At 44.1% G+C, this 23,707-nt stretch overlaps 1 protein-coding gene across 1 annotated transcript; it reads right to left on the bottom strand.

Moving 5' to 3' along the window:
• Positions 1-1,439: 1,439 nt before the first annotated feature.
• Positions 1,440-22,975, bottom strand: BAG2 (BCL2 associated athanogene 2). Its single transcript, XM_019537585.1, has 3 exons — positions 22,788-22,975; positions 5,843-5,952; positions 1,440-2,609 (listed from the first exon to the last, which is right to left on the bottom strand). The coding sequence occupies exons 1-3, from the start codon at positions 22,904-22,906 to the stop codon at positions 2,212-2,214; spliced, it is 627 nt and encodes a 208-aa protein (XP_019393130.1). The 5' UTR covers positions 22,907-22,975; the 3' UTR covers positions 1,440-2,211.
• Between the last annotated feature and the right edge of the window lie 732 nt (positions 22,976-23,707).

Raw genomic sequence — 23,707 nt, 5'->3', positions numbered from 1 at the left:
GATATCCAAGTTAACTTTAAATGAGATAGAGCTCCACATAAGCCAGTTCACCCTGTGCTACTGCAGTTAGACTGCTTTCCAGGTATCTGTGCACTGCACCAGAATATATTATAGACATTTCTTGAAACCCCTGCCTCTAGCTGGGGTATCTCAAGGCTTCCAGGTTCCCTACAGTGAAGCCAAGGACCCAGGCACTGAAGTATGTCAACATCACAGTGGCGGTGAGTCCTAGCTACAGCAACTCCATATACACCCCAACCTCCCACTCTTACTCACATGCTGCAAACTTGGAAACAGCCAGTGAGGTCGCTTCAGGTTGTGCTCTGCAGTTGGTTGAGACCTCAATCTCCCATGTGCTTGAGAACAGCCACTGGGGATGACCCAGGGCTGGTCTTACAAGTGGGCAACCACCCAAGGCACTGTAGTCAGGGGGTGCCCCACACACTTGTGCGTTTGCACATGCACACACGCGTGAGCAGTCCATGCTCATAGCAGCAGTCCCCGCTTGCCCTGGGCAGGAGGAGCAGTGCCCAGCTCAGCCCACTGCCATCTCCAGCCACTGCTCAGGAGGAGCCGGGGCAGGCACGTGCAGGTGAGGTGGTGCCTGCGCCAGTCTGTTTGCCTTGCTCCCACACAGCACCAGTGGTAATTGCCTACAGGGAAGCAAATCTCCCGGTCCAGCTCAGCTGGGGCTTTATTTCTGAAACTCACCAGTGTTACTACTTACTTAAATGCAAAGAAAGGCTGCCAAAATACAAGCTGGCCCTGGACCCAGCCTCAGTGGTATATTCCCCGATTTGAAGGGTCAGTAGGAAAAGGTTGGCAGTGCCTCCTCAGGATCAGGCAGGCTGGGACATGCTGCTGTCATAGTGCAGCTCAGAAGCCCTGAGATCATTTCTCTCCCTGCTCCTAGGTCTGCAGCAGGGAGCTCAAAAAGCACTCAAGTTTCTTTACTGGAGAGCTGAGCCGTGCCTGGAACCAAGGCTCCTATTTCTGTAGAAGCGTTGGTTCCAGACACGGCTCAGGTCCCCAGTAAGGAGCTGACCCAACAGCATTTTTGTGTTTGACTAACCAGAATTTGTTGGAAAGTCTCATCCAGCTCTACCCATTTTGTTTGATAGTTAATCTTTGGCTAGAGCTTGGTATTAAGAAGCCAAGTGTGGGACTGGTCAGATTTTTTTTATATATATGTAAGAGCAAGGCTCTTATAAATAAATAAATAAAAGAGCCTTGTTCTCAAAATGGAAGCACCAATGACAGAAGTGAAATACGTACTTGTTTTGTTCAAAATATGGCTCATATTCCACTTTGGCATAACTAAACAATTCACATTGACTTCATAACAGAGCAGCAACTGCTGCCATCAAAAAGGAATCTAATTTTTCTGGAATGTTTCACTTGTGTTACGCTTTCATAGGCGGTTAACAGAAAACAAAGGATTTGCTGCACAAAAATCAGTTTATAGAACACACATTCTTCTTAGAAGTTATTTTGACATCAAACCACAGAAACTTCACAATTAACATTAGTTATAAGACACTCTAGGAGGCAACATGGTCTAGTGAACATGGTGTAGAATTGAGAGTGAACAGAGCTTGCTTGTATCCTCTGTCTGCTGTGTGAGATGGGTTATTTCACTGCTCTTTTCTCCAGCTGTAAATCGGGGAGGATACTTAGCCTTTTCTATAAAGCATCCTGATCTACTGATAAGATGCATCAACTTTTAATTAGCACTATGTTATACTCATTACAGAGAAGCATGCTGTGCTGCAGCTCAACTTTTTTTCTGGTTTACTGCAGTGACTTATTTTTCCCCCATAAAGCAGGTTCATGCACAGTGAATTTTGCTAGGTTAAATTTCAATACATGACAAAGAAATTTAAGTTTGTAAAAAGTTAGGAGAAAAAGAAAAGCCTTGATTCTGACTAGCTTTAGTTTAGCAGATACATGTCACTGTTTGCAGTAGCAGTACCAACGATGTTTAAGCTACAGGCGCAAGTTAAACAGAATTCTTAGATCTTGGATTTTTTATTTCAAAAGAAAAGTATCTTCTTTCTTGGTGTTATCTAAGACACTGTTACCAACATCTATTAAATGTTTGTGCCCAAAAGTACTATTAGTTTAGTGTTTTAAAAGTAAATGTTTTTAGCTTTCTGTATGCTTTGTATAGAGACTTAATTTTTATCTGTCAAAATGGGAGCTAGAGTTGTTTTAATCCTGTTTATTGTTACAGGGCTGTTGGGTTGATTTTGGATGCTCTAACAATGTGATTGACTTATCAGAGTTTTCAACATGCCTAAGCAGAGTCTCTAGTCTCCTTTTGATTTTCTTCTGATCTTCAATAGCACATCCAATAACAACAGACTGAAATTTCTGATCAATAGGTACAGATGGTACATCAGATGTACATGCACCATAAAGCATCATTAAATGGCTTCTGGAATCTTCCAAATCATTCAGAAGTTTATCGACTATTTCATCAATCATCCTTGTAGCATGTGATAGGGATTCCTGCTGCTGTGGATTTCTTATAGTTTCCACAGACACCTCAACAGTCAGGGTTCGGCCCATCAGGCGACTGGCAGTCAGATTAAGTTCTTCTCTTTCACCTGTTTAATAAAACAACACACAACATTTTGGGTTATGAGCCAGCTATTTCAGATTGCAAACTATTTACACATATAACTAATAACAGGTAAGACTGTCAGTTTGCAATGACAAATTTATTTTAAATGTGAAACAGGAAGTTTAAAGGGTAATTCTACTCTAAAAAGTGAATTTCAAAAAGTTTTTGTGGATCTTGCATTTCTCTTTCAACAGTTTAAGACCAAATGTCTTCACAGATTCACAGAAGTTTAGGGCTGGAAGAGACCTCATGAGATCATCGGGTCCAACCTACCTGCTGTGGGCAAGAAAGACTGCTGGGGTCAAATAACCCCAACAAGGTGTGCATCCAGTCTCCAGTTTATAAATAGATTTTTGCTTCCTACATGCCAGCCCTGTAATCATGACCTGGCAATTGACTATCAAACTGGGTTCTCACCAGTAAATCTCATTCTTTCAGCTGGCTTGTATGAGTGTCACTAAGTGGAGCTTAGTGCACTGTTGTGAAAAACGGGAAACAATTCATCTCTCTAATATAAGGTCCAGTGGGTCCATGATGCAAACAGAAGTTAAAAAACCTGTAAAACCTTATTTTTATCACTGCAAATTAGGCATTTATGCTGCTTTTGTTCAAACAGAATTGTAGCTGAATATAAGTTTGCTACTTTCATGGAAAGTACTTGGTGTCTCTTTGTCTTGATGGCATAGAAAGTATGAACAAAGCTATTCTAATCACCGTATGTATGTAAATTTCTACCAAAGCTACAAGAGGAGGAAAATTTTAGAGGTGCACCAATACATTGGCCTAATATCAGACCTAGGGGGCTGATAATTTGGCCAATAAATGCCTGTGCTGCGCGCAGCTGCAGAACAGCATGAGCAGAGCCAGCAGCATGGAGAGCTGCCTCCAGCTGGTAAGTCAGAAGGGAAGGGGGGAGGGAAGGGGCATGGGGGAGCAGATCAATGTCCCCTGCTGTGAGGGAGGGGGCAAGGATTGCCCAGCCGGGGTGGTGGGTGGGAAGGAGCTGAGGTCCATGGGGTTGGGAGGGCTCCTGCCGCTGCTTGCACCCCGGGAGGGCTGCGTGTGCCCCTGGATCTGTGCAGCGCAGGGCGGGCAGCAGCTGCAGCATGGAGTCAGAGCTGGCACTGTGTGGGTTTCTTCTCGCTGGGAACTGGGCTTGAAGTGCGATCCAGCGGTGCTGGGAAGTGGCTGCAGTCACCCCAAATTTTGCTGCAGCTCTGCTCCCAGCCCTGCACTGCTGCTCAGTGCCTGGTGCAGCCCCGGCTTCTCTCGGTGCTTGGGTGAAGATGGGGGGTTCAGTCAGGGCTAAAGTGTTGCAGGGTTGGGAGCGGAGCTGTGGAGAGATTTGGAATGGCTGCAGCCTCCTCCCCAGCAAGAACAGCCCTACACAGTGCTGGCTCTGTCTCCAATCCACAGCTGCCGCCTGCCCCGTGCTATGCAAATCTGGGGGCACATGCCCCTCCCCCAGGGTGCAAACAGCTGTCTCATGCCCTACCCCCCCCCCCCACCCAGGCAGTGCCTGCCTCTGCCCCCTCCCTCACCACTTTCCTCCCCTCTCCCTTTCCACCACACCTGACTTACCAGCTGACGGCAGCTGTATTGGATATTGGATTGGTACTGGCTGATATGTCTCCTTAAATATCAGCTATCAGCCCCCAAAATCTCTATCAGTGTACCCCTAGAACGTTCTATGTAAAACAGGTGGACATAAATAACAGCTTATGATGTTATTGCATTAGTTTGTGGATACTATGCATTAGAACAACTAGGCCTGGGGAGACTGTGTAGACTGGCAGCTTTTATTATCATCATTTTTTTTGTTAACAGAATGAAACTGCAAGATTGCTCTAAAGATTTGACCCTGAACTGCCTGAAGAAACTGTACTTTAGAGAAAATGGATAGCCACTTATTCACAGGAGTATCATGAAGAATGAGAATTTTTCAGGGTAAATGAACAAAGTGAACCTGGACTTTGAGGTTTCTCTGCGAAGCTGCAACCACTAATGAATCAGCCAAGTTTGGGAGCTACTTAACACTAGCTTAAACAGCAACACAAACAAACAAATGAACGCACAAAATCAAACATCTTCTCAATAACTTTACCCGAAAGGGATACTTAAAAACAAGGTGATAACCTGCAAGGTTGCCACTGGCAAGGTGTGCATGTTTTTAAGTGGCTAACTACCTAACAGCTGCTTGAGAGAACTTAGTCTTTATTGTGAAGCTCTAAGGACTGCCACTAATGATGAACATAACACTTCCTTGCTTGACTTTTAATAAAGTGGGCCAAGGCCCATGCATCACGTATTGTTCTGTAGGGTTATCATATTTCCAGCATCAAAAAAGAGGACACCTGATTGTGGGGGGGAACAGTGATATGCCCATGCCCTGCCTCTGCCCCTCACTCGTAAGCCCCTGCCCCTCACACTCTGCCAGCCTCTCCTCACTTCCAACACACAGCCCTGTTGGTGCCCCTCTCTCCTGACCCGCAGTCCCCTGCTCCACAGACCTGCTGGCGGCCCTCACTTCAACAAATGTTTCACAAAAAAGGGACACACGCACAGATTCCCCAGGGTAGCTAATAGCTTTGTGGTTAGGGCTCCTGCCTAGCAAATCCAGATCCCCGGGCTTGAATCAAGGGATACATGCACTTTCTCATACTCTGGCAATAACTAAGGCAACCCAGTTATGTTGTTGCCCATTTTGGGTGAGTTTGGCCTCTCCCTCTTGTTCTGACTAGGATTCCACCCTAGCCCGAGAAATTTGCCTGCAGAATGCTCATCTAAACCACTACATGTCCATGAAAAGTTTGTTTTCAACAAAACAATATTTTCCACCCCCCCATTTTATTCAATACTCCTGACCGGATCTAGTTTCCAGGAGTCCTCCTCCATCCAGAACACGTGTAAGGAAGTGCTAAGCTAGGTGTGATAAAAATACAATTTGTACATACATGATGATGGTGATGCTGGCCCCTCAGGTGAACTGAGGTGTGAACTTGAGCAGCCAGGTGTAAGTGCATATCAAGGTAATAGGAGCAACCTAAGCAGCTTTAGTTGGCTCAGGCAGACTGACATTAAATTTGGTTTCAACACCATTTGGTAAGCGATTCAACTAAGCTGCCCCTAAAAACACAGCCTACTTAGATTTGGAGTTGTATTTTTTTTTTCCAAAACAGGCTTAAAATAAGAACTTAGGAACATGCAGACTCTTACCTTCACTGATGTTTCTCATATCTTGGCTGTTCTGTATACTGTGAATCATTTCTAGCAAGATTTCCTTTTCTTGTTCCATAGCGGATGCTGCATCACGAAAAGCTTCAACCCTAAGAAAAGTTGAATGAAACAACAACAAAAACCTTTAAAAAATAATAAAAATACTAATTATAAAAGACATACTTTATGACCTGTGTGCTCCTCAGGTTTCCTTTATTTATTTATTTTTTAAGCTGGATTTTAGAAACTGAAAAGCTGTAAGAAAACTAAGATGACTGCCAAAGCAAGACAGTAACAGCCCTTCTACATAAAAAGGTACAAGGAGGAAAAAAAGTTTGGAAACGTGTAAAAATTGGTGTAAAGATTCTGGAGAGTGGGGTAGTCTGGTATTTCCACATATTGTACAACATCAGCGTTGAGTCACAGTCAATCACAACATGGCCACGCAGCCCTTAGTAGCTCAACTATAAGGTCTGTATCAGCCAGGAGGAAGAAGCTACAGAGTTAAAGCTAACACTGTAAGCATCAGTATTCACTGCAGATGGGATATCCTGCTGAATAACATACCTTTTTGTGAGGGGAGCATGCTGTGTTCACTGCTCAATGCCTTTCTTTGTAATCACCATCTCCCTAGAAGTGGTGAAGCAGGCTGAATTCTTCCCTGAGCATTCAAAAAAGCCCAGTCAGCACCTCATGTTTCTGAGATCTAGGTAATACACTGAACAAGACTCCTCTTAAAAGTTGACTGTTCTTCAGAGAGTGGTAGTCAGCTGTGTACTATTCATAGCACCCACATGCACGTGTACCCAGTATTTATGCTTGTTTATTTTTCCCTGCCCCTGGTTGCTACTAGTTGGATTCGACTGTCAAGGGTCTGGAAGTACCAAGCTGGCAACTTGGGTTTGAATTCTTCACTTGATTTCTGTTTTTTTTTAAGGCAATACAAAACCACAAAAATAGTTTGGGCTGGCAGTTGCTATATCTGTCACAAACAAAAAGGAATTAAAAAAGAAGGAGGGATGGAAGAGAAACGTGCAAAGAGCAACAATCTAGTTACCAAAATATTCCAATAATTCCTTCCAAATGTCACTAAACTTTTCAAAGCAGCCAAGCCTGCTAAACATGATTCTCTCCATGGATGCCAGCTGTGCCATCTCATGGTACCAGATTTCAACCTTGGTCCTACTTTTCCAATTCACCATAATAATCCTGCATGTCATTAATAAGATCCACTGCAAGAGTGCAATTTGGAAAGTTTGAATCCCTCTGGGGATATGTCCAAGAACATACATATTTGCCAAAGGTATCAGTGTTATGTTTCAATTTCCACCCATACAGGAGAGTTATCAGTTACATCGGCCACCCAATACATAGTCTGACTTACTAAAAAGGCACTGTGATAACATCAAAGGTTTGGAAGATGAAAGCCACTCATTTCAATTGGTAGTTACATCGTTTTTGATGGAAGTCAAGCCATTTTGTCCTCTTCCCACAGAAACCTGTTGAACATGTGCTCGTTTTTAACAAAACAGGATTGGGGGATTATAATGGGTATACTACATAATAGGCAAATTAGGCAATGTGAGACGTTCTTTTTTAAAACATTAACGTACCCCCCATAAGGATTTTGCTGAACTGCCTCATTTGTTTAGAGCCTGAAATATAACACTGAAAAACTTCTCAGAGTTTTGATATATAACACAGGAGACAAATCAACCAGCAGTTCAGTCAATTTTCTTCCAGTTTGTACAAGAAGAATTTGAATGTTATTAAGGAGGAAACAGATAGATTCCTGGACTTAATACACACACAGCAAATTTTTGAGACGGAGAAGGAAATATTAAAGGCTTCTTTGTCATTAGGTGAATTAACTGTGGCCTTAAAGGATATGAACAATAATGAATCTCTAGGCAGTGATGGATTTCCTGTGGCGTTTTATAATAAAAATGTAAAGATACATTGTATATTGTTATCTCAATCACTGAATATATACAATGATAGAAAAAAACCAAGGTACTCTACTAGCCACTTTGTAAGAAACTATTATTTCTGTAATTCCTAAAGCAGGCAAGGATTCTATGAATTGTTCTAACTATAAATCAATTTGATGAACGTTCAGTCTCTTATAGTCGATATTTCATAAGGTTGGATTTACTCTTTAGCCTATGTGCTTCCTGCACATCACCTGACTCCCAACAATCTTGGCATAATTTATAAAAAAAAAACACACTCCACCTTCTGGAAGTTTTTCCCCCCCAATTCATATCTTATATTGGTAAGGATGTGTAGTTTAATCAGGCAAAAGATTTGTGACAATCCTCATCTAAAGACTTATATTTTCTTATAAAATTTAGATACTGTAAGCCCTTTAAGAAAATTCTAGCATTTTCACATAATACTAAAGCATAGGAAGCAATAGGTCGATTAAGCTGCATGACAGTATTGAACTCCTTTAGAATTAATGCTTCAAAGTTATAATAATTCAACAGGGAGGTGTTGAGTCACCAATAGGTATTTATAGCTGGTCTATCTTCCAGAAAGCTGAAACTCCAACTCAGCACAGTCCTAGACAGTCATAGAGCCAATAGAAGTATTAACCGTAGTCAAATATCCCTTGAGAAATTAACAAACAGTCACTTCTAGAGCATACGCAATGAGGCATTGAAAAAAAAGACAAAGAAAAACAAACAAACAACTTTTATAACCTCTCATTGCTGGATTCATTATTTGCTAAAATCTACCAAACCTAGGTTTGACAACTTTTACCAATTTTCTTAGAAGTAGATTTAATGGATAGAGGGGCAAGAGACCTATCAATGACAGTATTCAAATATTCAATTCCAGTCTTCTTCCAAAATATAATGGTATTTAGCGAATTCAGAGATGTTTACAAAAAAAAAATGATAAAGTATTGCATTGTGTGCATTGGGACCATAGACATATCTCAAAATAAAAATGGAATCCATAATTTTAAAATTGGCAAGAAAATCTATTCTCTGGATCATCAGCTATGTCAATTGAATGGGGACAGAATATTTTATGCACTAAATAGAAACTCTGTTTTATCCTACGCACACTAGAGATTTTGAACCTCATCCAATCATGCTGAGTTTTGAGATTCCTCTACTGACAGATGAATTTCTTGGGATTATAGCAGTATCAGCCCTGTCTTTTAGCAAAATATATTCCATTTAATGTGGCTGTCAGGGCCCTCAACGTTCTGAGAAACACAACAGGATTGACCATGCTCAGTGACTATCTTCCATGTTCAACAGGTAGCACATTCCTGAAACCAAGTGTATTACATTTATCTGCATACTACCACAGCATGTAATATTGACATTCTCCCATATATTTAAAGCTTACTGTAGCGGGCAAACTGAGTTATGCTCAGGCTCTTGGCATAACTTTAGGCCTTCTTAGAACTAAGCAATTAAATTGTACAGAGTGCCTTATTAGGCAGCAGGAAAAGTGAGTGCTGTGATTGGTACGATGGGCTAACCAGGTACAGTAGTTTCCCTACTGTAGGAAAGGAAACCAAAAATAGAATAGGATTAGAGTACCTTATCTAAAAAGATGAGGTGAGGATTGGTCAATTTGAGATGAGAAAGTTACAAAAGTAGTGGACAGACAAAGAGACTGTGTGTGTTCGTTGCCACCCTGGGGAGACAGGAGCAGCCTTGGACTTCTTCCTTTGAACAACGAGGAATCCAGACACTAACATCCCACACACCCAGCAGCGGATCTGAGGCCGGTACCACCGAAGGTCACTGTTGTAACGTCTGAAGGAGCTGCTTGCCAGATTGTATTATAAGGAGGAAACTTGTAATAAAGCCTAGGGATTTACTATTAAAGTTCACTTGATATTGAATCGGACAAGGGGCTGTGTCAAGCCTGGGGGGTCTCTGGAAAAAGGAACGCTAGAGGCAACACTTATAACAACATATAATCCCAAGCACGCTTTTGAAAAAAAAAAATTAGGGCAGGGAGGGGAAAGAAAAGAATGGAAAAAGAAAATCAAATAAGGTACAAGAAATAATAACAGTAAATTTAATATATGACATATTACATCTGCCAGGAAGGGCTAGGAAAGTTGTTGCCACTCTGTAACTATAAAAACAAAGATATTAACAAAAAAACATATGAATGCCACTCATTAATAAGCAGGGTTTAATAAGGTAAACACCCTGCTTTGTTGTTTTGGGGGTTTTGTTTATTTGCTTGTTTTTATTTTTTTACAACTCAGATTCTATATGGTATGAGTGTAATACAGGTTTCTGCTTCCTTAGGGTCAGAGAAAGTGCAGGATTTCCCTTAGTAAATCATAGTTCATAAGGTATCCTGCCATCCTGGATGCATCAACTGTTTGTGCCTGGTCTGTGGTCTTGCTGGTTTAAATAGAGCCTGCTTTTCAGCTATAGGAAACAGTATTCTAGAAAAGCCAGGCTCAGCCCCCATCAGCTTTCCTAGCTCCAGCAGCTTTGAGCATTCTCTCTCTTTGGTGGAAAAATCACAGAAACTTGGCTATAAAGGCCCTAGGTTTCCTCCCAGATCAGACCTGTAAGGCCTCTATCTCTGGTGAGATGCCTGATGTTTTTAGCTTGTCACCCGTGCTCCTCCACTTCCCAGGGAAACTTTGAGCTTCATGCATCAAGGCACAGGTGAGGAAGGAAAAGCCTCCCTTGTGCAGGCAAAAGGAGGGGCTTCCTCTGTCAGCATCCACACAGGGAACTGCTAATTTCGGAAAAGGTATGGAGGAGACCTTGAGTCTAAAAAGGTTAAGAACCCCTATTCCAGAAACTATACTTTGTGACACTGAGTCACCATTTAGGTTCAAATAACTTGGTCAAATACCTTTTCTAATAGCCCGTGTAATTTTGTCTTGTATTCCCAAACTCTTCAAACTGAACAATTTAATGGGTCCACTTTGGACGACGGCTTTGAGATGAAAAGCAGAGTGAAGCCAGGATGTTTTCTTGCCCCTGCACTCTTTGGAATCTTCTTCTCAGTACTTCTGAACTGCACGTGTAAAGACATGGAAGTACCTTCACCTAGCTCGGGTGGGAAACTCTTCAACCTGCCATGACTTAAGGCAAAGGCTCATGTTAGAAAGGTGCTTATCAGGGACCTTCTATTTGCTGATGATACTGCCCTGATAACCCACAATGAAGATCTACTACAAGAACTCATGGATTGCCTCTTAAGGGCTTGCCCAGCATTTGCTCTCACCATCATCATAAAGATAACAGTTGTGCTAGGCCAGGGAGTTCTACAAGATCCATCCATCACTCTTAATGAGAACCAGCTAGAAGCAGTTCAAAAGTTGAGCTACCTAGGCTCCAGTGACCACCAATATTTCACTGAATGAAGAACTTAATGTTTGCATCAGAAAGGCTGCCACCACCTTCAGACGACTAACTCAAAGTTTACCATTAAGACCAAAACGCTAGTGTACAAAACTTGCATACTCAGCACTCTCATGTACGGTGGGGAAATATGGACAACTTATGCACATCAAGAGAAAAGGTTAAATAGCTTCCACCTGTGCTGCTTACACGACACACTCAACATCAAATGGCAAGATAAAGTTACCAATGTAGAGGTTCTTCAAAGGGCAAATTTACCAAGTGTGACAGCCCTACACAAACAGAGATGACTGCACTGGCAAGGCCATCTGAGCAGATTGGAAGATAGACATATACCCAAGGACATGCTATACGGGGAAGTATCGGAGGGAACAAGAACAACAGGACGTCTCAAGCTTGGTTACAAAGACACATGCAAGTGAGATACGAAGAATTTTGAATTGTTCCTGACCAATGGGAAAGAAACCTTGGCAAGCGACGGGAACAAGTGGCATTAACATCTCCACCAGGGCACTCAAGTCCACAACAGGAACTGGATCCAACAACTTGAAGAGAAAAGAGTCTGCAGGAAGCAAGCACCTCCCAAACCACTCAGTCATCACGCATACACTTGCAACCACCGCCACAGATCATGCAAAGCTCCGATTGGACTATTCAGTCACATGAGACACTGCAAACCATCTATGCCACAGGCTTCACTATTCACTGTCTCTTGCAGACGAAAGGACGCCAATCATTCCCAAACTAAATGTTGTAATTTCGGCATTCCTTTTGCATGCGTTTTGGAAAAGGCTGTGGGATAAATGAGCTTTTCATGTATGGCTATACAGGCCCTAAACTACTCGGGCCTGATTTCATTGCATTCCACTCTTCTAATCACAGGTTGACTGCTTTTTCCTTAGCTTAACACAGCCTGTGATGGCTGGGCGATGGGATGGTTGCTTAATAGTAACATAATTTGCTCCCTTCTACAGATCTCTAGGTAATCTGGATATGAACTTAAAACCCTAATGTTCCCTGGCATTAAACATCTTTTCCTGTCATTTCCTACTTTATACCTATACTATAGTATAAAATGTTCTGGGTACTTTGGCTGCTGCCCCTTGTAGTTGCACATGAGAGTTTGAAGTACAGATTTTGAGGATTCCTTGGGTACATGACTGCTTTCGAATTCTAGGGATTTGACTTGTGAGCCAGGGAAGTCCCTTCTAGTCCTATGTTCCATCTCATATTATAGTCCACTATGCTGTGAATAGATTTATAAGTTTTTTCTGACTTCCAAGCATTAAGGACATTTCACTCCTCTCAAGGTTTTTTACTCACCATCCTTGTTGTAATTTTACTGATAAATGTTTCTGATGTATCCCAGGGTCCATTAGCTATACTACCAAGCACAATCCAAATACAGTTCATTATTTCTTTCCAGCTCTGAATCCACAAAGCAGTCAATGCAGTTGATGCTTACGACCATTACTGGATTTAGCCACAAGATGGGGTTCACTACACACTGTTTGTAATGTAAGCCTTTGGCTACATTAGAAAAACTACACAGCTTTAACTAACTCAATTTAAAACTGATCTAGTTCCCTTGGAAAAACCCATATTTTAGATATACTGGAAATGGCCTAAATCTTGCAAATTAAAAATGCCTTTATTTAATTTTAAATCAATGCAATTTTTCTAGTATCAGTCAGATCTAAGCAGTTTGTTTTGATAAACCTGTCATAGTGCTGGTATATAAGCTATAATTCATTATTTTTACATCTTTATAGATTCTGTGTGATAGTGTGTCCAGCAGGTTGGTTATAAGAAGCTTACTCAAAAGGAAACCTGGATGTGAGCGCACAGAGGCAGAAATGCAAGGTCTTCAAAGCAGGAAACGCTTATTTGGATCTAGTACAGGATGCAAAAAAAGTTGCTGGTAATAAACAAAAAAAAAAGTTACCTAAGTCTGTACCAGTGGTGCTCAACCTTTTTTCCTGGTGGGCTGGATGGGCAGTGCCCTGTCTGACTGTGGGCTGGATGGTGGTGCTGATCCAGCGCCCAGGTTGCCATGGCAGTCACCATCCAGCCACACAGAGGGAGGCAGGGGACAGCCCAGCTTCACGGCAGGGAGGGGGCTTCACTGCAACCTGCGGGGGGCAGGGGGAAGTAGGGTGAAAAGGAGCAATCCCCACAGGATAGGTATGAGGCCCAGGTAGGTGGGGGGCAGGAGGCAATGAGGTCCAGCCCCATGGAGGGAAAGGGGCACAGCCTGGCTCCAACAGGGCATGCAGAGCTTGAAGTTTGGGGATTTGGCAGAGGACAAGGTTGTCATATTAATGGCCACTGCTCCCTTAATGCCAAGTTTCCTGACACATAGGGAGCCCTATAGGCCAGATGCAATGGCTCCATGGGTCACTTATGGCCCACTAGCTATAAGTTGAGCACCCCTGGTCTATCCCACAAGGTAAACCTACAGCTAATATTCCTGGCCCAAAGACTGGGGGCTCTACTGCAACTAGAAAATTAGTCGTGGGTTACAGGAGAATGGCATGGAAGCTTAACATAAGACAGCAATTCTCACCTAGGGTGCCAGAGCACCCTGGAGTGACACCAGATCCTTTGAAGGGTGCCACAGCATGTGAAGAGACAATCAAGGTGTGATGACAAAGCAAATAAGCTAAGTAGGTAAGCGCAGGTTCAGAATTGCCTCACTACCCCCACCCCCAAGCAAGCCCTTCCGTAAAGGGGTAAGCACTGTAATATGTTTTTGAAACTAGGTGTTGCTCAAGTTACAGAAGTTATGGAGGAGTGCCTTGAGTGGTACTTTGAGTCCAAAAGGTTGAGAACCAATGGCATACAGGAATACAAAAGTTAATTCAGATTTCTCATCATACTCGGAAAAAAAAGACATTTTAATGAAAGAATCTATTACTAGGAAAACAGGAAAATGTCAAGTTAAGCCTAATTATTGAAAGTGGAAGCACACATATAGAGCCTAATATTTGTTGTAATTTATATAAAATGGAGAAAAATGTAATTTATTGAATATTTTTGACAGCAGCAGAGGTATGTATCATCATTATTATTGGCTAGGTGAGTGGTAGGATTTCTTTTTTCACTTTTGTAATAATAGAAGATATACTAACAGACTTTGTGCTACAGTTGCTCAGATTTTCATGAAATTAATACCAGGATATTTTAATTAGTATGATAGCTCACCTGTTGCTTTTATAGACTGATGGTTAAAGCATTTCCTCATTAAAAAAAGAATCATAGAATCATAGAAGTAGGGTCGGAAGGGAACTTGTAGATCTTCAAGTCCAACCCCCTGCCTGGGCAGGAGAAAAACTGGGCTCAGACGACTCCAGCCAGGTAGGCATCAAGCCTCTTCTTAAAAACCCCCAGGGTAGGAGCCAGCACCACTTCCCTTGGAAGTTGGTTCCAGATCCTAGCCGCCCTGACTGCGAAGTAGTTCTTACGGATGTCTAATCTAAACCTACTCTCCAACAACTCGTGGCCAATATTCCTTGTCATGCCAGGGGGCGCTAGGGGAAACAAGGTCTCTCCCAAACCCTTCTGGTCCCCTCCTAGTGAGTTTATAGACAGTCACCAGGTCCCCCCTCAGCCTTCTCATGTGAAGGCTGAACAGGTTCAGGTCCCACAGTCTCTCATTGTAGGGTCTCCCCTGTAGTTCCCGGTGTAAATGTCTTATTTTATTTCTGTATAACTGCCGCGTGGCACTCATTTATGTAACCTTGTAGTTTTGGCTTCTAATCAAAATGAAAGCTTTATATTTTCCCACGCTTGTATTAAGCTTCACATGCGTATTTTGTAAGTTTCATTTCTTATCTATAAGTGTCATTCCTACAGAAACGAAACTTATGTAGAAAATCTACCTAGTAACTATTATGTAAAAGAAAACTACCCTATCCCTGTATGCTTAGCTTATATCATAGTTAGTGTCACAAAGGCAGTCCAACCAACATCTATAAAGAGGCATAGAGGCAAAAAGTAGCAGAGACGATGACTGAACGACCCTTCAGGCTTGATCACCCTGTAGCCAGTCCTCAGCCTCCCCGCCTGGGCGTATCCCAGCAAAAACCAAGGCCTCAAAAATCCGACAATCGACAATGATTCACCGCGTTACAGTTTTGTTATCTATCATCTTGTTCATGAGCTGCTGACCAGCCCTAAGACTAACTAGTGAGTAGCCGCACCTATCCCGCAAGGGGTGGAAAGCAAGGGCTCACTAGTGAACCCTGTGGGCCAACAGACTCCCTTTGTATCCGGCATACTGTAACTGAAGAAACATCGGAGACTCCACCTCTTAACTGCCTCTCTTAGTAGTTTAGACAGCATATTTACGCTTTCTATATTTATATTTTCTGGAACTTCGTTCCAGCCAGTCTCCCCTCTTATTCGTAAGAGGGTGAGGCCAGGTGAGTGAATAAAACAATTTTTTACTTTACCTTATATTTACTCCGTAATAACTTCTGCCACTAACACCCTATCTCAATGAGCTGTTGACCAGTTCTGGAACTTAAGGAGTTGGCAGCCGAACCTAGCCCATCGGGTTAGAATGCAAGGGCTTACTCCGGAACCCCGTGAACCAACAGACATCCTACAAACTTATTATAGAAAACTAACAACTCACTCTAAGTCGACTACTTGCACCAACTCGGCGAATCTCGAAGGCGGTCATAAAGCTACCTCCAATTCTGCCCCACAAGCCGCGCGCTCGCCCGCTCCATGAAGCCTGTGGCTTCCCAAGCGGTGCCGGAATCGCTAGCCCAGCGTTCCGCTACACCCGGATCATGCGGGTGGCCCTCCTCTGGACCCTCTCAATGTTGTCCACATCCCTCCTGAAATGGGGCGCACAGAACTGGACACAGTACTCCAGCTGTGGCCTGATCAGTGTCGTGTAGAGGAGGATCACCTCCTTGGATCTGCTTGAGATGCACCTGTGGAAGCACAACAAGGTGCGGTTAGCCCTGCCAACCGTGACCTCACATTGTCGGCCCATGTTCATCTAGGAGTCAATAATGACTCCAAGATCCCTTTCTGCCTCCGTGCTCTCAAGAAGGGAGTTTCTCATCTTATAAGTGTGCTGCTGGTTATACTGACAAGTGCAGGGTGCTGCACTTGGGCAGTAATTGAAACACATCCTGTTTTTGTTAGCCCACCCCTGTAACCTATCCAAGTCTTGTTGCAGTCTTTCCCCCCCTACTAGCGTGCTCACCTCACACCAAATTTTGGTATCATCAGCAAATTTAAACAGGTTGCTTTTCACCCCATCATCCAAATCGGTGATAAGAAATTGAACAGCGCAGGCCCCAGGACTGAGCCCTGGGGGACTCTGCTGCCCACTTCTCCCCAGGTCGAATATGACCCGTCCACCGCCACCCTCTGAGTACGACCCTTCAGCCAAGCTGCAATCCATCTGACTGTGTAGGCATCAATGCCACAGTTGCCTAGTTTTTTAATGAGGACGGGGTGGGAGACGGTGTCAGAGGCCTTGCTGAAGTCCAGAAAGACTACATCCATGGCGATACCTGCATCCAGTGCTTTTGTGTCCCGATCATAAAAGGCAATCAGGTTGGTCTGACATGACCTGCCTCTAATGAAACCATGCTGGTTGCCTGTGAGCATCATCCCTGAGGCTGGCCCATCGCAGATGTGCTCCATGATGATCTTCTCAAAGAGTTTCCCTAGGATTGAGGTAAGACTGACAGGCCTATATTTGCCCGGGTCTTCCCTCCTCCCTCTTTTAAAGATGGGGACCATGGTGGCTATCTTCCAATCATCTGGCACCTGGCCGGAGCACCATGAGCGCTCTTAAAGCCATGCCAAGAGCCCTGCAATAACCTGTGCTAGCTCCCAACACCCTGGGGTGGAGAGCATCTGGACTCGCTGATTTGAACACATCCAGCCCCTCCAGAAGCTCTCTAACCCAGTCCACCCCAACCTGAGGTCTGGAGGCATTCCCCCTGAGTCCATCTTGCATCACGGTGAGGAAGTCCCAGTCCCTACCCAAGAAAATGGAGGTGAAGAATTGGTTAAATAGGTCTGCTTTCTCCTCTGGCACAACCACCAGATTGCCCAGAGAATCTTGCAGGGGCCCCACATTTCCTGGTGCTTTCTTCATCCTCCCTATATATTTGAAAAAGGACTTTTTATCATCTTTGTTTTTGGATGCTAGTCCTAGCTTAATGTCTGCCTTAGCTTTCCTGACAGCCCCCCTACAGGCCTGAGCAGAGGAGGTATACACCTCTTTGGAGATAGCACCCCCCTTCCACCGGTTGTACGCCGCCTTTTTGGCAATCAGGCATTCCCGAACACCCTTGGTGAGCCAGGGGGGCTTTCAGGCACTCCTGCCCCCCTTGCTTCTTGTTGGGATGGTCACTCCTTGGGCCCCGAGTATCGTCTCCTTAAGGAACAACCACTCATCTTGGGCACTGAGTTCCCCTGCTCTCAAGAACCCCAGTGCCTCTCCCACTAATCTCAACTCATTGAAGTTGGCCCTCTTGAAGTCTAGGGCTACTGCCCTGCTGCAGGCCCTTGACACCCTGCGCTGGATGGTGAATTCCAGCAAGCGATGATTGCTATCACCCAGGTGGTCAAGGACCTGGAGGCCCCTTACCAGGTCATCGCCTGGTAAGAATCCCTTAATTGTTGGAAGCTTAAGATAAAAATTTAGCAATCTAGAGGTTTTTTTAAATAAAGGTTCACACCATTTCAGTTGCATATCTCCACTAATTTAATATACTCAGTAAGGGTCTGATCCAGTGTGCACTGAAGCCAATGAAATCCTTTTCAATTACTTTACCGGGTGCTGGATCAGGTCCTTAAAGGAATTTGAAAAACAGTATACTGAACATAGAGATGATTCCTTACAATATTAACTGTTAGCTGAAGTGGAAGTTTACAGGCACATTTAGCAAAATCTGATGTACCACACACTTGATAAGTGCCCTTAAAAAGTAATGCTTTGATAAGTATATCTCATGTAAAATCTTTTAAACAGATGATGAAAATTACATTATTTTCAATAATAGATGTTTGGTGGCTATTCTAGCCACTTGTATCTGCTGCTTTATGGAATATTTCCAAAGCTGCGTCCAGACAAGCATGGACATTTAGTTCCCTGGGGACAACCAGCAGCAGAGCACTTTGTGCTGCTGCTAGTTATCTCTGGGGAACGCCCATGCCACTTGCCCTCTGGTGCACAGTGGGTTACCGTGGGCGGGGTAGGGGAGTCTGGCTAGCTTTACTGGGGTCCTGGGGGCCTCCCGGGTTGCAGCAGCAGCAGCGATCCTGCCACTCAGAGCCTGGCCAGCAGTTTCAGTGTGGCTCCGGCTGACCAAGATCTGGTTTTGAGCAGTGTATGCTGCCCCCGCATATGCCAATCCACTTTCTCTTTGAGAGGGTTTTTTTTGACCCAGGGGCCAACCCCTGCCCTGCACTGCTCCCTTGCAGCGCAGAGAACAGATGAACATGTGGTACTGCAGACACATCTGCGCAGACACATACCACACGGATGTCCTCATCTGGATGTGGTCCATAAGTGGTGCTAGCCAGAAAACTGTATTTATTTTAAGAAGAGAGCACAGATTAAATGGGTATGCGAAATAAAGAAATTTCTTACCCTAGAGATGTAACCTCTTCAGGTCAGGATACATGGGAGAACATGGTAGGTTGTTGTTGCTGTGGACGCATTTATTCTTTAAATAAAGGACTTCAGCATCCAAGGCTAGGAACTATCATGAGATCTACAATATTAAGCTGCTCGTCCTCACCTTCAAAACACTGTACAATTTGAGTCCTCACTTGGCACTCAGTACTACCTCTGATGAAATTCCCATGCAGTATTACTGAAGGGACAAGCATGCCACCAAAACCTGTGAAAATTCATTCAAAAACAATGGAGGGACAATTTTTTCAACGCAGTAGCAAAGGCAGGATCTCAGCATTATGTAACAAGCAAATCTGAATTACATATTCAAGTTGGAGGAATGGGATATAACTCTTGACTGGAAAGAAGATTAAACAAGAGAAAGACTAGAGACTAAGGGCGGGAGGTACTGCTCTTTCATACCTAATTGGGGCCAACATGAAAAATGGGAAGTGGCACGTTGTTAACCCTAACTAGCCAAGAAGCATATGTGACTACTCAGGAAGAGGTTGACACTAAGTTCAGTGTCATATGTCACATGACATTCTGGATACTAGCCCCTGGACGAATTTTCAAGAAAAGTGGAAAAAAAACAACCCAAAACCAAACTAATTTGTGATTTACACCTGTATAATTCTTATGCAATTTTCCGCCTGTAACAGAAATGCTGAAGTGATAGTTTACTAACAGGAAATATATTGAATGCAGCAGTTTTCCAAGAAGAGTAGAGCACAGACATACTCACAAATAGCTGAAGGAATTACAACCACTTTAGTGATTTTGGCATCAGCAGATAAACCAGCAACAGACCATATAGAAGCTGCCATGTGCTAGATTTTTCAGTCCTCTGTTTCTGACTACACAGACACACAAAAACATTTCATTGGTCATTTTTACTGACTGATAGATAGCCAACTGCCTTGTATCTCTTTGGTCCTATTAACTGCTTTGCTGTTTCTTCCTTTTTCTATTGAGATGTAAGGGACTGTGGGGTATCAAGGGAAGCCCTGAGCCTCTGGCTAGTTCACCAGGATTTGAGTACATCTCTTCAATCCTTTCCTACTGACAAAGAATATCCTAAGTAAATTCTACAGAAATGGCTTCCAGCTGCACCTTTCCTGTGGAGCCCCAGAAGCCCTTTGAATCCATATACCATTATCAACGCTCATAGTTTTAGACACAAATCTTGGGAGAGCTCTTCTTAAACCCACATCTCCTGGAATCATGAGATTAGATGAGGATCTTGGTTTTCAATTTTTAAACAGTTGCAGAGAAAAAGCTTGAAAATGTGACTTGTGTACCCTTAGCAGCTTGAAAACAAGACAACAAAAAGAAACCCAAATATCCAAATTAAGTACTTCAAGAACATTTTCTTGATACCACAGTGATATAGGACTCCTTATATATCTAAAAAATAGGGTAACGGGTTGCATTTTATCTTCCAATATATAGTTTCGAATATCATGAAAACACTGTTCTCTGTATTTCTGATTTTAGTTGGCCTAAGATTAAAAGCAAATGCAGGATCTTCCTCTAGTGCCACACTCCTTACCAGAACACAGCTTGACCCAGTGCAGCAGATGCAGGTTGCACTGTTGTTACCAGATGAGAAACTTTGTATTTGCTTCTTTGTGAAAGCTATTAAGAACTCTCCCCATGTTATCACATTTAATCATTTAAATTACTTCTGTTTAAAGCTTATGAAATATAATTGGAGGTAAATTGTTGAATTGGTTAGCGGCTCTTGGTCAGTTCTGTCACTGTGCATTTTACTATGTGGTCTTTTTTAAACTAGGATAAACACAATGAAGCACTTTTTCAGTTGAATATCATGAACAATTTAGAAGCCATGTTTCTCTGCTCAGGTGATTTACTTAATAAAATTACAGATAAGCAAAAAAGCTCCTCTACAGTGTCAAGAAGACAGAAGATGGCACAAGGCACAGGGGGAAGGGTGGGGAGGAGGGTGATGGACAGGACAAAAAAAAGCGCATCTGATTTTATATATGTAAAATCTAATAATTTAGAACACTGCATTCATTTAATTACAGCCACCATGGCCGAGAAATAGATGTTTTCAACCTGCTCTCAACTGCAGTTGACATTTCTTGGAGAATACTGAAAGTTATGGTGATAAAGAGACTCAGGCTCAAAGAAACAACTAATATTCCATGTTAATGGCCACCTGTACTCCTTCTCACCAATTTTCTCTGTGCAGCAATTCCCCAATGGCCAAGCCAGCACATCTAAACAACTGTTCCACTACAGCCTGGTTTCAAAGGGTGATCCTCTCTCTTTCCCTTCTATGTCCATTTACTAGCTTCCATCTTTGGGTACTTCTACGTTTCCATTGCCAAGCACAATGCAACAAGTATTTAGTCCTCTTAACATACATGCCCTTAATATGGCACGCATTACTCTATCTTTCCATCCTAGCCCCTCACCAAAGAAAAATTATTGGTGTTACTGTCTAAAGAAGTATTTAATTCATCAAGGCATTAACTATATATTTCTATAAATCCACTGACTGCATCTCAATGCACAGACTCAAGAGGTCTGATGTGCATATGAGAGCAAACCCTTGGGACGTAGTAGTCAAAGTTGTATCTGGAGAGCAGCAAGGAGAAGCTGAGACTGTACAGCACAGTATTTTTTTAGGGGTGGTGACAGCCAAGGAATGTAATCAACTGAAAGACCTTATTTGTATATGAAAAGTTTTCATTTACTATAGTTACAAACCCACAATTTCAGTTACTGTAACTAAAACAATCTGTGTGAAAGAGGTGAGATGTCTCCTTTTTTAAGCTGCTTTAATACAGCTGGGTAATTTTTTTTAAGTCTGTGCACCAAAAATGCAGCTTTACCTTAAAGGGGAAAAAGTAAAAACAAATTAAAATAACATTCTGGCTTGATGGTTTTTTAATGACACATTTTAACTTTTCCTTTTGGGGAAAAAAAGGTATTTTTCTTTTTTACATTAGAAGACCGCCTAAAAGTGACTTCAAAATTTACCATTTCGAGTTTGGAAGAGGTCTAAAAACCCCTAAATTAAGTGATTGTCAACTGTATTCAACCCAAAATAAAGAGGACTCCCCCCCCGCCAATAAGGTATCCAATTGTTGCCATCTTGACCAAGCAGCAAAAGGAATCAAAACTTGTGGCAAAGGTAACATCTGTTATTAGATATTTGCAACAAAACTTTATCTGTAAGCTTTTGGGCACAGGCACCCATCACCAAGCATAGGAGATCGCAAAGACTGTAAATGTCCTCCTAGGTAGAAATGAAAATGCACGTGTCATTTTGGGGGGGTTGTTTTGTTTTTGGGGGTAGGGGGGTTCCCCATGGACAAAACAGAAATAAGATGTTTTGCAAGGGCAGGTGGAAGACCCCAGGGTGGGTGAAGTTTGGCAGTGACAAGTAGTAATGCCAATGGACAGGGAAGGGGTAATTTTTTAACATTTTTCACGTTCCAGGCCAAATCTAGTCCAAATCCAGTCCAACTCCGTGAGTCACTGTAAGTGGCCCTAAAACTGGCAAACTTCTTCCACCCCCACCAGGGCCTTCAGATATTTCCAAAGCCTTTTGGGAGGCATCCTACCTGCAGGCCCAAGCCTGGAGGCTTGGGGACGGGCAGGGAAGAGGTGCCCACTCCAGGAAGGGGAGAGTGCCATGATGAGACCTGCTTTCTTCCTTCAAAGCTAGTCTGCCCACAGTTAGTAATGCGAATTAAGCTAAAGAGTTAGAATTGCGACCAAAGCGTGTATTCACTCTTTGAAGTGTAATAACATCGCCTGCATGAAGCCGAGCCCTGAATAAAGAGCTGCCAACCGAGAGCGAGAGCGGGAGGGCGGCAGGCGCCTTCCCCGCGGCCGCGCTGCCGTGGGGGTCCCCGCGCCGCCGCCGCCGCTCGCCCGCCCGCACCTGAGCTCCAGCTGGTCGAGGCGCTCGAGCAGGCGGCCGGAGCGGTCCGCCATGGACGTGGAGCGGTAGAAGCGGCCGCGGGGCTCGGCCGCCTTGGCGCTGATCTTCGCCTGGGCCATGGCGCTGCCTCGCCCAGAGCCAGAGCCAGAGCCAGAGCCAGAGCCACCCCCGGAGCTCCGCCCGCGGCCAGGGGGGCGGGCACGGGCAGCGCGGCCCCGTCCCAGCGGCCGAAGCTATGTCCCGGCGCGCCAGGTGGGCGGTGCCGCCCGGCGGCTGAAGGAGAAGCCGCCCCGGGGCCCGGGGGCCCGCCGCAGCCGCCCGCGGGAAGAGGCCTGAGTTGTGCACGAGCGGAGAAGAGCGGGGCTAGTTTCCCGCCCAGCGGCCCGTCCTGAAGCCACGCCGCTGGTTGCCCGTCGTCCGCGGGCAGCGCCGCAGCCCGGCCCCTGCGCCAGAGCCTGACGGCCCGCGCCCCTCGCCCGCCGCACTGCAGCGGCTCCTCCGCCCCCGCAGGCGCAATCCCGGGTCCCCCGACGTGGGACCTCTGCCCAGCAGCAGACGAGGTTTATAATACTTGTATTGCAGCTGCAAAAATTGTTCTTCGCAAGTTTTCGGGCACAAAGACCCTCCCTCAGGCATACGGAGACCCTGCTCTGCCTGGGGAAGGGTGTTTGTCCCCAAAGCTTGTAAAGAACAACTTTTCCAATGATTTAGCTGGTCTAATAAGAGATCACATCTGCCCAAAAAACCTCGTCTTCTTGTGTCCTTAGGCTACAAGGCTACACCCACACTGCTAAGAGCTGCCCTAAGGCACCCACTCCTAGCCCAGTACCTCTGTGGCTAGCCTTGGGCTGGCGCTGCACCAGGCACCCACTGGTGCAGAAAGTCTTCCTTTCCCGCCTCCATTTTAAATGTTCGTTTTA

This window comes from Crocodylus porosus, unplaced genomic scaffold (assembly GCF_001723895.1).
Source record: "Crocodylus porosus isolate Cpor-Errol unplaced genomic scaffold, CroPor_comp1, whole genome shotgun sequence".
Lineage (NCBI taxonomy): Eukaryota > Metazoa > Chordata > Crocodylia > Crocodylidae > Crocodylus > Crocodylus porosus.
The sequence above is the reverse complement of the archived record's forward strand: the minus strand, read 5'-3'. Positions and strand labels throughout refer to the sequence as shown.